General features: G+C 36.4%; 1 protein-coding gene across 1 annotated transcript in view; it reads left to right on the forward strand.

The window, feature by feature from the left end:
- The window catches only part of PLXDC2 (plexin domain containing 2), a 477,109-nt gene that overhangs the window by 330,357 nt on the left and 125,100 nt on the right, over positions 1 to 21,652 (forward strand). Inside the window, exons 6-7 of the mRNA XM_031015325.3 lie at positions 3,293 to 3,411; positions 19,894 to 19,993. Of these exons, the coding sequence (XP_030871185.2) occupies positions 3,293 to 3,411; positions 19,894 to 19,993 (219 nt within the window). The remainder of the gene's footprint in view (positions 1 to 3,292; positions 3,412 to 19,893; positions 19,994 to 21,652) is intronic.

Consider the following 21,652-nt stretch of genomic DNA (forward strand, 5'->3'; position numbering starts at 1 on the left):
ATTTTAAGAACTATTATATTCTCTTCTCTTCCATTTTTTAAAAACTCATGAGGTGCTAACACCCAAGGATATGCAAGTGGACTGTAAGTACAGTATTCTTGAGGCAAAACTGCAGCCAGAAACTTATCTGAAACTTATTCTATGATTACCATGCAAAATTGCCTTGGGAATCGATCCTACGGAAATAATAAATGATTTAGCGAACATTGACTATTTTCCAAACTCCGACATTCACTAGGTGATATTAGGGTCATTTACTCATGGGCACATGATTCTAATGACCAAGTTTTTATACTGTTGCTATCAAAATCATAAAGCATATTAAATAAGTCTCTCTTCATATATTCTCATATACCTTGTTCCTAGGTAGCTCTTAATATTTGAATTTTACTGGTATTTGAACTATTTTTAAAAATTGATGTATACTACTCCAACTGAACTCTTACGTTCTTTAAAAACAAGGACTGTGGCTATAAGAAATCATTTTATCTCCATTACCCTGCATAGGCACTTTATTATTTAGGCTGTAGGTCCTAAATAATTATTCAATGAATGAATAAAAATAATTACATATGTAAAGTGAGTTTTATGTCTGAGAATTGTAAAAGTATTAATACTGAAGAATGCATTTATTTTTTACCCACTGAAATATCTTCTGTGTAATGACTTACTCCATAGGAATCGAATATTGAGGAATATTGAGTTCGAACAATATGATAATGAAAACTTACGTTTTATTAAATGAATGAAACGCTTTTAAACACTGTAAGACTCTTCACGAAGCCCTTTTAATACCACAACAACTTGCTGAAATATTTTCAAGTTTGGTTAGAATCATTGACAGGATACTTAAAGATTGGAAACTCAACAATTTAGGAAAGCAAACTTCTCTGGAGAAGACAGCAGCAGATTAGAAAATTTAAATCAGCAAATGTTGAGAGAGCTACGCTATTACATAATATAAAACTTAGCATGTGCGAACAGTACACTTTTTTTTGTTTTTTTGTGTTTTGAGAGGGCGTCTCACTCTGTTGCCCAGGCTGGACTGCAGTGGCATGATCTCTGCTCACTACAAGCTCCGCTTCCCGGGTTCATGCCATTCTCCTGCCTCAACCTCCCGAGTAGCTGGGACTACAGGCGCCCGCCACCACGCCCGGCTAATTTTTTAATATCTTTTTTAGTAGAGATGGGGTTTCACCATGTTAGCCAGGATGGTCTGGATCTCCCGACCTCGTGATCCGCCTGCCTCGGCCTCCCAAAGTGCTGGGATTGCAGGCGTGAGCCACCGCACCCGGCCAACAGTGTGCTTTTTAACAACCTGCTACTAACAAAATATTAGGAATCCCTTCCTCAGAATTGGCATTAAAAACTTTAATTTATATAGCCCTCTTATTTTCATAAATAATCAAGGGTAACTATATTTTCTTGTATTTAATGCAGGAATCGCTTGAAGGCAAAAACTATACTCCCCATGTTATAGGAAAGGAAACAGGTTCATGCAGATTACTTGTGTCCAAGTTCACATGGAAAGTTTTATAGAGACAAGATGCAAGTCTAAGTCTTCTGCCCTCTGGTTCATTGTTTTCACTGCATCACCAGAGTGCGATAGAAACTAGAAAATAAGGAATAGACTAGAGCTTGAGGGTTGTAGACATGTGTGAAGGAAAAAGAAGTTAGGAGGCATTTCACAATCAGAAAATTCCTATACTTATAAAATCATGGGAGGTTTCCTGGCTATTGTCTTCTTTTGCTCTTTTTTTTGTTTTCTCTTCTTTTCTTTTCTCTTCCTTCTTTCTTTTCTTTTCTCCTCCTTCTTTCTTTTCTTTTCTCCTTCCTTCCTTCCTCCCTCCCTCCTTTCTTTCTTCCTTGCTTCCTTGCTTTGTTTTCCTCTTTCTCTTTCTTTCTTTCTTTCTTTCTTTCTTTCTTTCTTTCTTTCTTTCTTTCTTTCTTCCTTCCTTCCTTCCTTCCTTCCTTCCTTCCTTCCTTCCTTTCTTTCTTTTCTTTTCTTCTTCATTCCTTCCTTCCTTCCTTCCCTCCCTCCCTCCCTCAGGACAGTATAGACACGGAGATGCCCGTGGAAGGAAGAGACCTGGGTGGTCTTCACTCACAGCAGTGATAATGGCTAAAAGCACCAAGGTCAAGTTAAAACACTTTTTTTTTCTTTTTTACTTTTAAAGTTTTGCCTCAAAAGAAATACATTTCTATACTTCAACATCCTTTCACGACTTACAATCGGGTATTCAAAATATTTGAAATAATATGTCTATTTAAAATTGTCAACCAGCTCAAGAGATATTACTAATAGCACCAAATAGTTACTGAAAATTAATTCTTCCATGCAATTGTAATTTTTAAATATATCAGATATTTATTACTGGGAGATAAGATTTGCTCTTTTAGTTCTATGATTTTCATTTTCAGCACAACTTTTTTGGGCAACAGTTTTTCTAACCAAACAGAAAAATCTAATATTTAGAGTGAAGAAAAAGTCTTATCAGCTCATTTCTTTTCTTTTTTTTTTTTTTAAAAAAAAAGAGAGTACACAATGTCAGTTAAAACAAAAATTTGAATTCTCACTGGTGACGATTAAACTATGTTTCAGTTTTTATTTCATGCCCAATCGTTTATGGTAAACACTGACAGAGTGAGTCAGAATATAATATACAGCACTGAAGTTTCATCCCAGTGTGCTTCAAGGGGGCTTCAAAAATCTTAGCCCAGGGCCCTTGGAGCTTCTTACAGCTTCCTGCAAGAAACACAACAAAGACAGAAATACAAGCATTGTGAACTCAAGGAGAAAATTCCCATTAGTGTTAAAGGAACTCCTTCAATGTGGAAAAGTATAATTCTAAGTATGGAAAAGACATTTTCAGGTCTTTTGTATGTGGTCCTAACTTTTTAGATGTGTTTCTCTCTCAGCATTTGTCAAATGTATTTGAAGTTCATTCAGTCCACTTGGGCTGCATTTTGAAAGTGGCTTATGGAAATTTAAGCAGACAGTATCTATTAACATTAATAAAATTCCTAAGGCAAAATTCCCCCACACTGCATTGCTCAATTATTGACCTTAGTATGAGGTTCTGTTTTACTAAATATTTAGAGAATACTCAATACTTTAAAAAAAATCCCAAATGCTATTTCAATAACAGAATTTGATTAACCACATAAAATCGAAATAGTACAACTACCAGATTTGAAGGCCAGATGCAAAAACATTTTTGTGAAAACTCCCACCAGAATTGATTGGTATGTTTTTCTCATTGCATTTCTTCTTTTTTCAATGGGTGTATAGGCACAGCACTTGTGGTCCAGTGGGACCATGTACATCTCCAGGATAATTATAATCTGGGAAGCTTCACATTCCAGGCAACCCTGCTCATGGATGGAAGAATCATCTTCGGATACAAAGAAGTAAGTGATGCGTTGATAATTTCTTTCCCTTCCCCTTGTTCTTGACTGCTGCCTTTCCTCCAAGTGTCAAGAAAGGGACATTTTACAGCCATGATCCTCGAATCATTTTCTTGCCTCTTGGTTTCCTTTGCTTAATAAAAAATGTTTTGATTAGTTTTAATTTTCTGGGTGCATTGATTGTTAGCTCTTTTGTTTTGTATTCTGATATTGTTGGCATCAGGACTCATCAATTTCATAAAATTATTGAGTAATTATATTGACTCATTATCGAGTAATTAGAGTGAAATGTCTCTAAGAAAAAAATTCAATTTGGAGGGATTTCTCATCTAAATCTAAATGTTTATATTTACGTATTTTGTTTAGTTAGTTTTTTTTTTCACCTGGTTGATTTCTGTGTTATATTTTGGTTCTAATTTCAAAAGCATTTATAGACACGAAAACTTATGTGGCTCGAGGACCCAGTACTGAGAGAGTTCTAGGATGGCTGAGCTTTGGCTAATGTTTGTTGAAACCAGATAGGAAAGATTAATTAGAGACCTAAGCGACAGAAAAAACAAGGAAATTTAAACTTAGGTTTGTTTCATTTTAACAAACTGACAAAGTAAAGAATGAAAATGTACTAAATTGTAGCCTTAGATTTACAGAATATTTAGACTAGAATAACTGTATGTTTGATTTCCAACTCTTCTGACAAAGTAAGTAAGGCCTGTTGGACTAAGAATATAAAAATAAAGTTCCAGGAACTACAAATGTAATGTTTTAGTTAGTCTCTAATTATGAGAGAAACCTGGACAGTGAGAATTACTAAGGAGCATTATTAACCCATAGGTTAATGGGTATTTATAATATTACAGACTCGATATCTTATGTTCAACTGAGGGATTACTTTTTCCTTGAGAATTGAATCCTAGATTATAAAAGGGATGTTGAGGATAAAGAAAGAATGCACTTTGGTCAAATCTTCTGAAATCCATCTATTCCATAAAGTGCGGCATAATTTAATTACAATTAAATAGGCCAACTTTTAAAAATTCTGTAACCATGTCAGATATTTCTATTCCTTTAAAAACTTTTTTAATGAAATTTTTCATTTTCTTGGGGGCAATTGTGTAAACAGGATATAATTATAGACTATGTCTTACTCTATGTTTCTTTGTCCAAGTGTATGGTTTTTTTTTTTTTAATTTTTATTTCAGGTTGAGGAGTACATGTGTAGGTGTCTTATATAGGGAAACACATGTCCTGGAGGTTTTGTTGTACAGATTATTTTCTCACCCAGGTACTAAGCCTTGGACTCAATAGTTATTTTTCTTTCTTTTCTTTTTTTTTTTTTTTTGAGTTGGAGTTTCACTCTTGTTGCCCAGGCTGGAGTGCAATGGCCAGATCTTGCCTCACCACAACCTCTGCCTCCTGGGTACAAGCAATTCTCCTGCCTCAGCCTCCCAAGTAACTGGGATTACAGGCATGCACCACCATGCCCAGCTAATTTTTGTATTTTTAGTAGAGACGGGGTTTCTCCATGTTGATCAGGCTGGTCTTGAACGCCCTACCTCAGGTGATCCTCCTGCCTCGGCCTCCCAAAGTGCTGGGATTACAGGCGTGAGCCACTGCGCCCAGCCGATAGTTATTTTTTCTGATCTTCTCCCTCCTCCCACCTTCCACTCTCAAGTAGGCCCCAGTGTCTGTTGTTCCCTTCTTTGGCCCATGCATTCTCATCATTTAGCTCCCACTTATAAGTGAGAACATTTGGTGTTTGGTTTTTCATTCCTGCATTAGTTTGCTAAGGATAATGGCCTCCAGCTCCATCCAGGTCCCTACAGAAGACATTATCTCATTTCTTTTATGGCCTCATAGTATTCCATGTTGTATATGTACCTGATTTTCTTTATCCAGTCTATCATTGGTGGGCATTTAGGTTGATTCCATGTCCTTGCTATTATAAATAGTGTGTAATTAACATACATATGTATGTGTCTGTGTGGCAGAATGATTTACTTATTCTTTTAATTAATAGACTTTACTTTTTTAGAGTAGTTTTAGATTCACAGAAAATGATGCAGAAAATACACAGAGTTTGAACATACTCTTCTTGCCCTGCTGAACATCCTCCCCCATCATCAACATGCCCCACCAGAATGGTACCTTTGTTGCAGTAGATGAACCTACATTGACATTGACACATCAATGTCACTCAGAGTTCTTAGATTAGAGTTCCCTCTTGATGCTGTACTTTCTAAGGGTTTTAAGGATGTATAATGTCATGCATCCATCATTATGGTGTCCTACAGAATCTTCCCTGCCCTAAAAATTTTCTTTGCTCTACCCAGTTTTTTGTTTCAGTAGGTTTTGGGGAAATAGGTGGTGTTTGGTTACATGGATTTACATTCCTTTGGTTATATACCCAGTAATGGGATTGCTGGCCTGAATGTAGTTTTACTGGTGAGGTTGTGGAGAAAAGGGAATGCTTATACACTGCTGGTGGGAGTGTAAATTAGTTCAGCCATTGGGGAAAGCAGTGTGGCGATTCCTCAAAGAAATAACATCAGGGCTATGTTTTTATATCAGAGCCCACTATATTTTTATGTCACACTCCCTGGAAGCTGAGAGAATAGTTCTCAAAAGGACTTATTCATTTCTAGTTTTCATTGCAATCTAGTATATTGCTGTAACTGCACAGTGACGTTTTGCAATGTTCATTTTCAACGGTTTCAACCAACACTGGTCAAGTCTCTGTAAAGACGCAAGGTCAGTAAGTTTGGAGACTTAGGTCTCACCACCTGGAGGCTTTGTCAAAACAGAAATTTGTGTTCTTATTGTGGCTTCGCTTGCTAGTCTTTATTATTGAAATTGTCATCTTTCTTTACGCTGTTCTCAAAGGTGTCTCACATTGCAGAATTCTTCCTTTTCTCTGTTCTAGGTTGGTATTTTTAAAGGCCTTTTCTTTTCTTCATTTTAATCAATGAAAAAAGTTCCACTATGGTTTTCCTGTTTTGTTATGGGGAATTTCAAGATGACAGGCAAATTTAATGTTTTCTTGATATTCCCAGGCTCTTGTCCTGAAGAATGTCTTCCCTCTGCACTTGGAGTTCAAGGAAGTCATTTTTACTTTATTATTTACTTTACTTTATTATTTGCCTTTCTGTTCTTTCTTTGTTCTCGATACAAAGCAGTTTCTACTTTTCTAGTCTACCACTTTTTTCTTCCCAATAATTGTTATGTATTTTATTTTGCTAAGGCAAATTGTTATTTGTAAAATTTGTCATAAGCGAGTCCCCTTGCATTTGAGGTGAGGGCTAGAAGCTCCTGGCACTGCTGGAAAAATATTCCTAATCACATGATAGCATAAAATAGTAGTTTGCGTAATGTATTATCATTTACAAAGTACTTTCACATGCATTATAGCATTTAATTCCTCAATAGTTTCCTATAGCTTTAATACCTTAAGTATTTTACAATAGCGGTGGTACATAGAAGCTGTTCAATAAATGTTTATGACTTAATTATGGAAATAGATCATACATGATTATCTTCATTTTATAGGTGAGCAAGCTAAGTCAGAGAGGTTAAATGACATACTTGAGGTCACAGAGCTAGTTAAGAATAAATCCAGAATTTAATTTGATGATCCCAAGACATCTCAACCATTTTCTCTGCCTAAAGAGATTATGTAAAACAATTCACAAATCTATGTCTCATTTGTTTTTCCAATAAGCGTTTCTTAATATTGGCTGTTTAACAATCTTGCTTACTAGACTTGTCATATCACACAATTACAAGTATAGATAAGAGAGGTATTCCTACTTCATTTGCAGAACTAACCAAATTCTAAAAGCATATAATTACAAGGAGTAAAATTTTCTGTTCCTGTCCAAGCTAAACTTGCCAAATTATACATAGGGAAGTACGTGTAATTCTTTCTGTAATAAGTTTCTTCTAATAGGCTAACACCAGCTTTGTTTTGTTTCATTATGTTTTATGTGAATGAGAAGAAAAATTCTGATTTACACAAAACCCACCACCAATTTGGGACTTGTTTTAAAATTGTAAATTTTAATTACCATTAAATTTTACATTAAAATTAGTAATGGACTGAATAAATATAGTTAAGTAAATTTCATTTTCAATGCCCTCATTCAATTTATCTTAGTATTTAAATGTGCCAACCATGCTAAGCACGTACATGACCTCCAATCCTTTCATGCTGCTAATATTGTCATTTCTTCAATAGCATAATTTTTTTGCAGTGCACACTAAATAATGAATGATCAATAAATAAGAAAATACATTTAGAGTTATAACAATCTTGCTTATAGTGGGATTGAAATAGGGAAGTACAACTGCTGCTTAAAATAAGAATGAATACAGATTTGCTCATAATATTCAATGTTTCTTTACTAATACCCTGTTGTTTTCTAGAACCATATTGGAGAGAAGACTTGTGGAGGCATGGATTCCCTTAAATAATTAAGTTATTTTTCCTGAGGTTATAGCTCTGTGTTGTTCAACCAAAGATTTGAAATTCTGTTTTAAATTATGGGCCCTTACTGTTACACAGCTGCATATTTTAATTAACTTCAAAGATAGAGTTTGCTTAGAATTCAGCCAAAATACAATAAGAATAATATTTTTTTAAAGTTCTTTTTCTCAAATTACCAACTGTTCATTATAATGCATTTTTCAATTTGAGAGTATCCAGTTGTTTTTTAGACAGATTTAATTACCTGATGAAATTAACTATAACATCTATTTCCTTGACTATATTAATAACAATTATTTTAAACCTTATGACTAATAACTCCAGTATCTAAATGTCTAATAGGTCTGTCTCTTATCACCCGTTTTCTTTTTATTTCCTCTAGATTTTCATTCATTGGTCATATTTCTTTGCATGCTAGGTGATTTTTAAAATAAAATATTGGACATGGTTTACAAAGTACCAAAGTACTTTGAGGATGTAGATAATGTTTTCTTCCTACAAGACAGTTTATTTTTTTGGCAGTTAGTACAGAACAGATAACTTTAATACTGTACAGCTAAGCCCCTTCAAAGTTGAGCATCAGTTCTTATGAGACCAGAATATTTCTGGTAAGCCCTTACTCTTCTAGTGCTTCAGGGATCTCCACTAAAGATCTGAATTTTTACTATGGACCTTTTCCTTAGTGCCCCTGAATGCACGTATTTTTCTTCAGCTCCATGAGACAGCCCAAAGGCTGTGGAAAGGCAAATCATTCTTACCTGTGTTCACAAGTGTCTATGATATGATTGATATAATATGAAGTGCTAAGCTATGGAATGAAAATGACTAGCCAGGAAAGACAGTCAAGGATATCAAAATGAACCATTGAACCATTCAGTCATGTATTGAAAAGAAAGTGTATAGGGTAGTTACTTAAATTCTCTGGGCTAAGTCAGTGAGACTTTCTCACTCTCTAACACTTGCTTATACATTGGCAAATGCTTTGATGGGAAAAGTGTTGTTGGGTTTACGTCTGCATTTTCCTTTCTTTGGGATTTTGTCTTTTCAAGACCTTGCTCTTTGATAACTACCTGAAGTTTTCAATGGAAGCTTTCCATATTTTATTCACATTTCCTGCTTGATTTAAGTGGTAGAAATGATCTTAATCTTGTGTGCCATAACCAGAAGTGAAAGTCACATTCACATTTAACAATAACCTCCAAAGCTGATAAAATCTAGCATTTCTTGAGCTCTTCATATATGTCAAGCACCGACCTAAGCATTTAAAATAAATTATGTATACTTCTCACAAAAACCATGAGTAGCTACTTTTGTCATTTACAGAAAAGGAACCTGAAACACCCAGAGACCTTAAGTAACTTTTCCAAAGATATGGAACAAAGATTTATCCAAAGAAATACGACTCTAAAGCCCTAAGGCCTAGCTACTGTACCAGAATGCCCTCTTAAAAACTTTCTTTTCAATAAGTGACTGAATCAATTCATTCATTTTGATATCCCTGACAGTCTTCCTTGGCCAGTCATTATCATACCATAGCCTAACATATCATATCATAGCATATCAAGGCCATTTGGGAGCAAAGGTAAGGTTTGCCTATCCACAGCATTTATCTTATTAATCTATAATTTTTTTAAATGAAAGAACCTGTACATAGGCCAAAAAAAAACCGGATCCTTTCTTAAATACATGGAATTTGGAAATCAAACTCTTATTTTCCTATTCTATTAGTAATTAGCTATAACCCTAAATCTCAGCTTCTTCATATTAAGTTGCCATTAAATAGTGATGATTTTTGCTTGATTACAGTAGATATGGTTCTAAAATTTGTGGTCTATTGATAATGTAACAAGGAAACTAACAATTCTCAAAAAAACATTTTATTCCAATGGCCCGGTACGGTGGCTCACGCCTGTGATCCCAGCACTTTGGGAGGCCAAGGTGGGCTGATCACTTGAGATCAGGAGTTGGAGACCAGCCTGGCCAACATGGTGAAACCCTGTCTCTACTAAAAATACAAAAATTAGCTGGGCATGGTGGTGCATGCCTGTAATCCTAGCTACTGAGGAGGCTGAGGCAGGAGAATCTCTAGAACCCGGGAGGCAGAAGTTGCAGTGAGCAGAGATCATGCCACTGCCTTCCAGCCTGGGCGACAGAAGGAGACTCTGTCTCAAAAAAAAAAAAAAAAAAAAAATGTGTTTAAAAAATCCTGGAGATTTGAAATAAGGGTCTTTACAGGCCTTGATGCTGTCTATTCTAGGATACTCTTACTTTGTAGAAGTTGCAGTTTCTTTGACTTGTCTTATCTCTATTCTCTTGATATACTTGGCATTTGTAATCACTCTGGACACAAACTATAGATGGATGTGACTCTTTTTGTGTCAACTGCAAACTCGGGTTCTTTTTTTTCACTAGCTTATGTGAGGGATAAGGATAGTCACTAGGTTAGGAAACTGTAATTTAAATAAAAATGTCATATAATCCTGCTAGATGGCAACAGGAGAAAAATCACAGAAGAGGCAAGGCAGGCTTAGCCCAGGAGTCAGCCTGTTCTATCCATTTTCTTGGTTGAATACTTTACCATTTCCTTCAGCAGCAAATTTTAGAGGAGGTCAATATAGAGGAACTTTACTGTTTATTAAGTAAAATCACTTTTTAATCTATTCTACTTAAATATTTAAACCTAATGTTCCTTGGTGTCACGTTTGCTGCTTCTATGGAAGAATACATAGTTAATAAATCACCATTGCCAATTAGTTGTAAGTTTCAATGGTGCTCTTAATGCATTTTTTTTAAATTTCTTTGAAGATTATTTCTCTTATTTAAACTGTAATGACCCTTCACTCATGGTTAGCAGCCTGAAAGTATTGAAAGATGAACATTGGCTGAACTTGTAGAATTTATAGAAAAAAGGTAATTCAAGAAAGTCAGAGAAGGCCAAAAAGAACAGAACAGTGAGACCACCACCATTTACATATAAGGTAATTTCCTTCTATAACTATTGCTACATCTGTGAGAATACTTGATGTGTGAATATAGTGTATACAGCCAAAACATTTGATAAATGTGTGAGCAGAAAAGAATAATATATATGTACATATATATCTAATACAAGGATAAGAAAACCAGATTGAATAAAATGCTTATTAAAAGCTCTCAAGAAATAATTCTAAGGAAAATGTTGAGACAGATATTTTATATCATAGGACTTCCCTATATTTTAAACAAGTAAAATATTAAAATTTTATCTACACAGCTTCATTTGAGATCTAATTCATTTGCATTTGTAGAGATATTTTATTTTTTAGCTATCTCACATACAGAGTGCCTGACATTTTAATTTTTTGTTTACTTTTCCTAGTGTAAGAAAATAAGTTGAATTATTCTCCCTTGATAATGTTCTCATGGCAAATGCTGTGTGTAAAAATAAATAAATAAAGTAGCCAGGTAGAAAGATCAATGTCCCAGAGGAAATTATTTTATTTTATTTTATTTATTATTATTACTTTTTAAGACAGAGTCTCATTCTTTTGCCTCGGCTGGAGTGCAGTGGCGCGATCTCAGCTCGCTGCAACCTCTGCCTCCCGAGTTCAAATGACTATCCTGCCTCAGCCTCCCAAGGAGCTGGGATTACAGGTGCATGCCACCATGCCTAGCTAATTTTTTGTGTCTCCCCCAAACCCAGGGTGTAGACTTTCCTTAATCTCCTTTCTTTTCCCTTGATGTTTAAGTCCCAAGCCATGTTTAGATAAGTTTCCTTATCTAGCTATTGTCCCAGGTAAAATCCACACCAGAGTCTTGACTATCTTGAGTCCAATGGCACAAGCTTCTTCAAGTGGGCACCCTGAGTCACTGTCTTTTGTGTAAAGCTCAGACTCTTCGTGTTCCAATTCAATGTGAGCAGTCTTAACTCAGAGGGCACACTTATTACTCTGTGTATGTTTTTATGTTTTAAGTGTACACATATGTTTGTAAAACAGATATGTTGCCAACATCTAAATATTAAAATATTTCAAGTAAAAATATAGATGTGCGTTTTTTCCTTGAGGACTCGGAAAGCCCTGGAAGCCCTTGGCTTGCAAATATTGCCTGGAAAATTCACTCAAAGTGTGCACCCTCCAATTTCTCCCTCATGAGTTTCTTCTCTTACCCAAGGCACACAGTAGCTTGTGTAGAAAGGAAGTTTGAAACCTCTTTTTTAAAGTGGAGGTGGATTTTACTTATCATCTTCATGCTGTTAGTTGACTGCTTCCAGATTTTCTACAGATTATGATTGTGGAGATGGGGGCAGGAGGCATGTTAGGAATTGATCGTTTGATGATAGCTCACCTTGACTTTCACGCTGTTAGATGCATTGCTCAATACCTGGCAGATGAGAGTTCAGGAGCTGTACAATAAAAAAAGATTGAAATAATTGTGCAAATTGTTACTGATACCCTGGAAAGCAAATGGATTTTTACGTTGTCAAGTTTAACTGAAAGCCCTTCTATTCAAGTGTAGTTTACAGACAACTCACCATTAATATTTTGGACTTTATGTGTTTGTTTGTTTTGTAGAGACAGTTTCTTGCTCTGTCATCCAGGCTGGAGTGCAATGGCACTATCATAGCTCACTGCAGCCTCCAGCTCCTGGGCTCGATTCTCCTGCCTCAGCCTCCAAGGTAGCTTGTGCTACAGGTTGTTGTTTTGATAATAATAAAAGAGATCATGACTCTTAAAAATTAGATTCACTGCTGATAACACTGAAGCCAGATCAGATACTTAAGTAAAACGAAGGAGAAAGTTAAGGGTTACAGGCAGATAAGAATGGGTAAAACAGAAAGCTTTGAGTTTATTGTGGGATTTTGTTGTTGCTGTTGTTTTTAATATTAAGCTACTGAACACCATATTGCAGATTAGCAAGGAAACAAAAATGAGTTTGGAGTAATTCTTTTCCAGTTAAGGTTTGATAGGCATATGATTCACACCTTGGAACACATACTATACAATCAAACCCTTGCTGAGATACTGTGCTGCCTACTGGATAGATAGCTGGGCCTGTAATGGAAACAAATGAATGTTTTGGTGATGTTTTCAGGGCAGAACAAAGAGGAAAATAAAATTCCATTAACTATTACTTAAGCGGCATGCCGTTATCTCCGTGGTTTAGAGACAGATGAAAAAGGCTCATGGTTAAGGAATTGTTTGGGGTTCCTGTGTGCTGGAGAAAGATACCACAGAGTGGAGAAGAGAGGAGCTTCTGTCTTTGACTCTCCTTCCAAAGGCCAGTGTGCTCTGCTCTACTATTTTTACCCCTGACATCTTTTCCTGCCTTGATTTTTTGTAGCAATTGCAACCACTTTCTGCTTCTATGCTTACTTTGCTTTGCTTTAATATGTGTTATAGAAAAATGTATACCAAGTAATAAACCTATCTCTATCTTGTTATATAGAGCAAAAATTATACTGTTATTTAAAAGAAGTATTCATGAATGCTTTTGGGGTCAAAATGGAAGCATATTTTAACCAGTGTGAAAGCTCCTTTTATTTCTATCCTGTGGAGAGAATGTAATTGTAAAACCAATTCCTCAGAAATGTGCTATTCAATACAGATCATACAGAGGCCCAGTTAAAATTTAGCTTCGCTTTACTCTTAAGGCAACTATTATAGACACTTAAAAATAATAAAGCTACATTGTTTAAAAAAAAAAAAAAACTTCTGTAGTTTAGAGTTTTTATTATTTCAGTTTGGCTTCCTTACATCCCCAGGATCTCGTGATGACTCACGAGACATTTTGAGGATGAATATAAATTTGTAGAAAGGATAAGAAAATCGCTTCCTGTAATCAAAGTTTTTAAAGTTTTGGTGCTTTAACATGTTTTTGGTCCATATGTTCATTGACTTTGGCACTTCATATCCTTCTAAATACAGAGTCTTCTATAAAATACGTGATCATGGCAATAACATGTTCATTCTTGTGCTAATTTGCCCAATACTTCTAAATAGCCATACTTCTAAATAGCTTGTTTATACATACACATATGCACACACATAATGTCCTTGTTATTAGTCAAAAAGAAGTTCATTTTACAGCCTGGGTAACATAATGAGACTCTGTCTCTGCAAAAAAAAAAAAAAAAAAAAAAAAAAAATTAAAAAGAACTAGCAAGCTACTCGGGAGGCTAAGGCAGGAAGATCACTTGAGCCCTGGAGGTTGAGACTGCAGTGAACTCTGATTGCACCACTGCACTCCAGCCTGGGCAACAGAATGAGACTCTGTCTCAAATAAATAAGTAAATAAGAAAATAAATAAATAAATAAATAAATAAATATTTTTAAAAGTAGTTTATTTTAAATATACCTTTTAATAATATAGTCTCTAATTTTATGCTGACAGAGGACCCTGCAGACTGGTCTCACGATAGGGAAATATCAGGTGTGGAGAGGCAGACATGTTCCATAGGAAATTTTAGAGAAAGCCTGGAATTGTTCACCTTTTCCTCATTAATCTTTGATGACGTTAGGCATTTAATTCACTTGGCAAAATCAGTTTTTTCAAAATCTGGCATGTAATGGTTTCATAAAAGCCTTGGGTGGCTTCTAGGAAAATATAAGGAGTTGAAAGTTTCTTGTACATTTTCATTTTAATATTTAATCAGGACGAAAGAGTACAGTTTTAGAAATCCTGGGCTTTTACTCATGAGCTCTACAAAATTTTAATGGAGAACATTTGAAGCCACTGGTTTTGCCATAAAGTGGTCATCCCTCTCCAGCGCTTCCTCTCCTGGTCTCTGAATGTTTCAGGACTGGTCTTGAGAGCTGCATATGTTGTTCCCTGCATATCGAAAGGACACTTCTCATAGACCGTGAAGTGAGTGAGTCCTCTGGAGTTGTACAACCTATAACATTCCTGATGAAAACACCATTTCATTGCTCTTGCTACTGAAACCAAAAGGCTTTGTGGTATCCTTTACTGTGCTTTTGTCACTCGCTGTCTTTATTAAATCTATGGGGAGTCTCAATAGCAGTGCATACATAATTCTTCCAGAATCTGGCCTCTGTCACTTCCACCACTGTTACCACTTTGGGGTGGAGCATGGCACCTTCTCTTACCTGGAAAACTGTGATACCCTCCTAACTAGTTTCTCTGGCTCCCGTTGTCTTTCTACAGTCTTGATTTCCCAGCAGCCAGCGTGATATTTTCCCAAAATAAAGGAATGTCCTTTCCTCTGCTCAAAACCTCCCAAATCTTTCTGTATCTTTTGGACTAAAATCCAGTGTCACTGTCATGGCTTGCAAGGAATACACGCTCCCTATGATCTGCCCCTACCACCTCCCATCACCTTTGACACACTTGTTTACTACTTCTGCTCTAGCTGTAGAGACAACCTTTTAACTCCTAAAATTCAGTCAAGCCCCTTACATGTGCCGGTACATCTACCCACAGTTGTTTCCCAAATATCCACATGACAGATTTTCTTACTTCGTTCGAGTTTCTGCTGAAAAATCACCTTCTCAGAGAGAGCTTCTGCGACTCTCTTCTCTCCTAGAGACCCCTGTTCCTCTCTATCTTCTTACTCTGTTTTAGTTTTCTCCTTGGTACTAACCACCTTCTAGTATGCTATAGGTTTTTGTTTGCTATAGGTTTTATGTTCACTTGTTTTAATGCCTGTCCCTGTTCTCTAGAATGTAGGCTCTGTGAGAGAAGGGTCTTTGTTTTCCTCTCTGCTGTAATTCCAGTGCCTACAATGATACAGAAAATATATTCAATTAATATCTGATGAATGAATGAATAATGAATGGATTCTATCTTATCAAATGGACAGTGTGTATGCCTTTTGGGGAAAATAATTTATATCTAGTAGACATCATTCTTAGGAATCTATTTTCTACTGTCTAATCCCCAATTATATTAAGACTCATAGTAGAGTTATATGGTAGTGGTGGTTTGACAGATGCAGTAATCAGAAATCATTAACCCGTGAATATGTACATTTAAAAAACTGGCAACAAGTTAAAGCATAACTCTTGACTACAAATGATGATTTCTATCTAACTTCTACTCTCCTTACGTAAAGGTAGAGTATTTCACCCTTATCATTTTAGTTTGTATCGTTGTTAACAATTTACTTGTTGAAGCTTGGAAAAGTCAAAATCATTTGAAAAAAATTTAATTTGATAACTGAAAGAATCAAAGATCATTTATAGTGATCTTCCTAGAGGGTTGGTCAGTTATATATCAGATAATTTTCAGTGATAGAAAACTCAGTACACCATGAGGCTACCCATTTTGGTTTCGGGTAAATTTTTCTCCTGTTAAATGAATCTAAATCTAGGTAATTTATGTATATTGGGCTTAGTTTTTGAAATGCACAGACAAAAGAATAAACTAAAGAGACAAAAGAATGAAAAAAAAATGCTGCACAAAGTGAAACTTTTGTACTGGAACATTCCAATCTTTCAAGTTTAATTATACCTAGAATTAGATATTTATCTGAAATCTGGGCATGATGGTGTGCACCTGTAGTCCCAGCTACTAGGGAGGCTGAGGCAGGAGTATTGCTTAAGTCCAGGTGTTTGAGGCTGCAGTGAGCTATGATCATGCCACTGCACTCCAGCCTGGGCAACACAGTGAGACCCAATGTCTTAAAAATAGATATTTATCTGACTCCCAGAAAATTAGGATGAGCAATACTACCTCATTTTATGGAGAAACACCCATGTTCTATTCTATTGGCTATTTGACTTTTAACAGAGAAGGTATTGATTGATATTGCTGTGTAATAAACCACCCCAAAATGTAGTGGCTTAAAACAACTCCATTTCTTATTTCTCACAAGTTGCCTATAAATCAGCTTGCTGGTTCTACTGATATGGGCTGGACCCTGCTGATCTCAGCTGAGCTTCTGAATGTGTAAGCTGTTATCTGGTGGACTGGCTGGGAGCTGGCTAGGCAAGGATAACTTCTGGTGCAAAAAAATAAAAATTAAAAAAATAAATCCTTCATGTGTCTTGTATACATCTGCAGAAGACCAGTAGTGTACATTTTTTTGGCTGTAGCAAGGGTCCAAGAAAGGAAGTAGTAAGCAGTTTTTCGAGTCTCTCTCTCTTTTTTTTTTTTTTTTTTTTTTTTTTTGCTTCAAGTTTGCTGCTGTCCTCTTTTGCCATATTATTGAGCCTGGAATCCGAGTGGGAGAGGATGACAGAGGGTCTGGGCACAAGGAAGCCATTGATTGAGGCCATTACTGCAATCAACCCACCACCAATAAAAAGCACTGGAGGAGAGGGCTTGACATAGACACAAAACATAAAGGAAGGGGGTGAAAGGAAGGAAAGAGATTGAGGAAAAAAAATAAAAATAGAAGATGGCTGGGTAAGGGAAGAAGAGATAGGGAAGAGAGACAGAAAAGGTAGAATGCGGCTGGGTGCAGTGGCTCACACCTGTAATCCCAGCAATTTGGGAGGCCGAGGTGGGCGGATCACCTGAGGTCAGGAGTTCAAGACCATCCTGACCAACATGGGGAAACCTCCTCTGTACTAAAAATACAAAGTAGTGTCACATGCCTTTAATCCCAGCTACTCAGGAGGCTGAGGTAGGAGAATTGCTTGAACCCGGGAGGTGGTGAGACAAGATTGTGCCATTGCACTCCAGCCTGGACAACAAAAGTGAAACTCTGTCAGAAAAAGAAAGACAGAAAGAGAGAGAGAGAGAGAGAGAGAGAGGAAAGAAAGAAAGAAAGAAAGAAAGAAAGAAAGAAAGAAAGAAAGAAAGAAAGAAAGGGTAGAATGCATAATCTGGAGAGTGGAGAATGCATCTGCGAGGGCTGCAGGAACCAAGACATGTGACTTAAAAAACAAGCTCTGACATAAACATGTACGATACATAATGACATAATAGGATTTTCCATTTGATAGCAGTATAAGCTCAAGTACTGCTGTGGGTATGGGAAAAGAAGACAAGCAATAAATTACCACAGAATTATCTGGTAAAGCCTTTTTCAGCTTGCAGAGGAAAACTGAACTCATAGATGTTGGAGAAGGGGGTCAAGTGACAAATGACAGGAGCAGTGGCATTTATATGATGGCATTAATAGATGCTTGCTTCTATTAATAGATTCTGCTTAAAAATGAGATGATCATGTCTTATTAGGTTACAAAAATATAAGTGAATTGGAATTTTTCCCTATGTTTTTCCATCTTCTTGTATGTTTTAACTGTAAGTCTGTCTTAAATACAAATTACTTTCATATTAGAGTACTCAACATGGGGTATAAGACTGGGAAACAGTATAATGCTCAATAAGAAAGAGGATTTCACATATTTATCTGAATTTAGGTTAGTAAATCAGTAAATAAAGTATATCAGCCGGGTGCAGTAGCTCATGCCTGCAATCCCAGCACTTTTGGAGGCTGAGGTGGGTGGATCACTTGAGGCCAGGAGTTCCAGACCAGCCTGGCCAACATGGTGAAACCCCATCTCTACTAAAAATACAAAAAAAAAAAAAAATCCAGCTGGGTGTGGTGACACACGCCTGTAATCTCAGCTATTTGGGAGGCTGAGGCATGAGAATAGCTTCAACCCGGGAGGCGGAGGTTGCACTCCAGCCTGGGAGATGGAGTGAGACTGTCCCAAAAATAAAAAATAAAGTATATCAGACTGGGATATAAATTTTGATTTTGTTTTGCTTGTTTTGTGTGTTTCTGTTATCCAAATACCAGAAGACTAATTTATATTGGTTAAGAATTGAGCATACTGACACAAAATTTGCAAACACTTTAACGTTGTTTAAGAGAGACCTGAAATAGTACATTAAGGGAAAATGTCATCTTCTGTTTACTTGTTTCAAGGTAATTCCACAAATTCCAAAAGCAATGAACTTTTTTCTTAATTTGTCCATTTTAACAAAATAGCCCTTTCACAGTTTCATGATGTCTTGGTCAAAAATAAGTCAGAGAGTTTTTATTATAGATTGTATTGTATTATATTATATATTCTCTCCAACTCATTATATATTCTCTCCAACTTATTCCCCTTCTTATTGTTATGCTGTTTATTATGGCTTACACAGCAATATCTGATCTAACATGTTATTTAATGAATTGCCCACAGATCACCCAAAATCTGCTTATTCTGCCTAAAGACGTTTTTGGTGCATTTATTCTTTTCTTTTACTTTCCTGTTTCTTTGTTTATTGAAGATGGTTTCATTCCCATTTTTGTTTCTGTAAAACTGATAATAAAGAGAGTAATCGTATCTCCAATGGATCTTTTCTGAATCTGGAAACATGGACTCCAAGAGTTCATGTCATTTATAACTCTCATATCATTTTTCATATATTCTCAATGTATCATAATTTTTAACTGTAAATATTAGAAATGTCTATCGTATTCAGATCTTGGTTTCATTGAGATTCAAATACAAGAACTGTGACATTGAGATGACCCATAAGAACTTAGAAATCTTTCATAGTAGTTTCAACCAGAATGGTGAAATGATTGCCAAATTTAATTAGATATTAATCAACAATGATATTGTCAAATGTATATTTAACAGTGCATTTATTTGTTTTTCTCTAGATTTTATATCTATAAGACTGCTTATAAACAAAGATTTTCTAAAACTGTATAAAAACAAATATACAGTAAAGTTTTTTTCAGAAAACAAATAGTAAGAGGAGAATCTCTGTTTCCAAAATTATAGCCAACACTAAATGAATTCATGGTGTGCCTATATGTGTGATAAGTTTGCAGCATCTAACATCAATTATATTATCTGAGAATCTATTACTTTCAACATCAAGTAGCCTTCTTTAGAACCAGGAACTCTCTGTCTCTTCTATTCATTCAATAGCACTAAACTGATGTTATTTTTTGGTTTCGTATGTCTCTCTTTTCTAATACCTTTGACTCCCTTTCTAGTCTTTTATCTCCTTCCCATGGTTTTGTCCATGAAACAAGAGGATCCTACTACCTTTCCTCCCTGTATGAAATTCAGATCTAACATATAGTAACCTGCTTTGTTTTTTTCCAGATTCCTGTCTTGGTCACACAGATAAGTTCAACCAATCATCCAGTGAAAGTCGGACTGTCCGATGCATTTGTCGTTGTCCACAGGATCCAACAAATTCCCAGTACGTAGAAGAAGGGCAGTCACAATGAGTGAGCCTCTGTGGGGGTAAATTTAAAGGAGATTGGTCTATGGCAGCTGTACCTGAATTAAAAAAAAAATAGCTGGCCGGGTGCGGTGGCTCACGCCTGTAATCCCAGCACTTTGGGAGGCCGAGGCGGGCGGATCACGAGGTCAGGAGATCGAGACCATCCTGGCTAACACGGTGAAACCCCGTCTCTACTAAAAATACAAAAAATTAGCCGGGCGTGGTAGTGGGCGCCTGTAGTCCCAGCTACTCGGGAGGCTGAGGCAGGAGAATGGCGTGAACCCGGGAGGTGGAGCTTGCAGTGAGCCGAGATCGTGCCACTGCACTCCAGCCTGGGCGACAAAGCAAGACTCCGTCTCAAAAAAAAAAAAAAAAAAAAAAAAAAATAGCTAATCGATTAGCTGATTAATGCTTGTTAATTCTGTTGTTTGGTTTGTAACTCTGATTGGGCTATCTCTGTCACCCTTGACCTAACTCAGGTAAAGATAAATTAAATAGTGAAGCCAAGAATGTGTAATTTTGGACTCTTTTTCTTGGTTCTTTTTTCTTTCTTTTGATTTGGGGTCTTACTCTGTCACCCAGACTGGAGTGCAGTGGTGCACTCACAGCTCACTGCAACCTTGACCTCCCAGGCTCAAATGATCCTCCTACCTCAGTATCCTGAGTAGCTGGGACCACAAGCATGCGCTATCATGCTCATGCTTGGCTAATTTTTTTTATTATTTGAAGAAATGAGGTCTTGCTCTGTTGCCCAGGCTGGTCTTGAACTCCTGAGCTTAAGTGGTCTTCCTGCCTCAGCCTCCCAAAGTGCTAGGATTACAGGCGTGAGCCACCATGCCCAGCCAGATTCTTTGGGATAGTTAGCAGATACAGTTCTTTTATTAATGAGAATGACATAAAACAGTGACAGATTATTTGATTGATAGGCGTATGACTTTTCATATATGTTTGGCTTAAGTGTCTGAGCAAAACAGCAGCTTTGTGCTATCTTTTTTTTTCTTTCTTTCTTTTATTATTGTACTTTAAGTTTTAGGGTACATGTGCACAATGTGCAGGTTAGTTACATATGTATACATGTGCCACGCTGGTGCGCTGCACCCACTAACTCGTCATCTAGCATTAGGTATATCTCCCAATGCTATCCCTCCCCCCTCCCCCCACCCCACAATAGTCCCCAGAGTGTGATGTTCTCCTTCCTGTGTCCATGTGTTCTCATTGTTCAATCCCCACCTATGAGTGAGAATATGCGGTGTTTGGTTTTTTGTTCTTGCGATAGTTTACTGAGAATGATGATTTCCAATTTCATCCATGTCCCTGTGCTATCTTATATTTAATGTATTTGTGTAAAACTGATTGGGAGTCTAAAGGAAGATGAAAGAAAAGGTACAGATTTAGGTAAATAAAAATCTGGGGGCAGCTCTACCTACCACCAGAGAAGATAAGTATTTTCTTTAAATTATGTTTGCCCATCTAGTCTAGTTTACATTTTATAGAATAAAAAGGGACGTGTTGCTTTGGACAACTGTTCGTTATATTAGAAACCAAAATGCTAACTGCATTAGCCATTCTGACCCTATAAATAGGCATCTGTTGAAAGCTTCTGGTTTTTGAATCTCCTTCACTCCAAGAACAGTC

The sequence above is a fragment of the Gorilla gorilla genome, chromosome 8 (genome assembly GCF_029281585.2).
Source record: "Gorilla gorilla gorilla isolate KB3781 chromosome 8, NHGRI_mGorGor1-v2.1_pri, whole genome shotgun sequence".
NCBI classification, from domain to species: domain Eukaryota; kingdom Metazoa; phylum Chordata; class Mammalia; order Primates; family Hominidae; genus Gorilla; species Gorilla gorilla.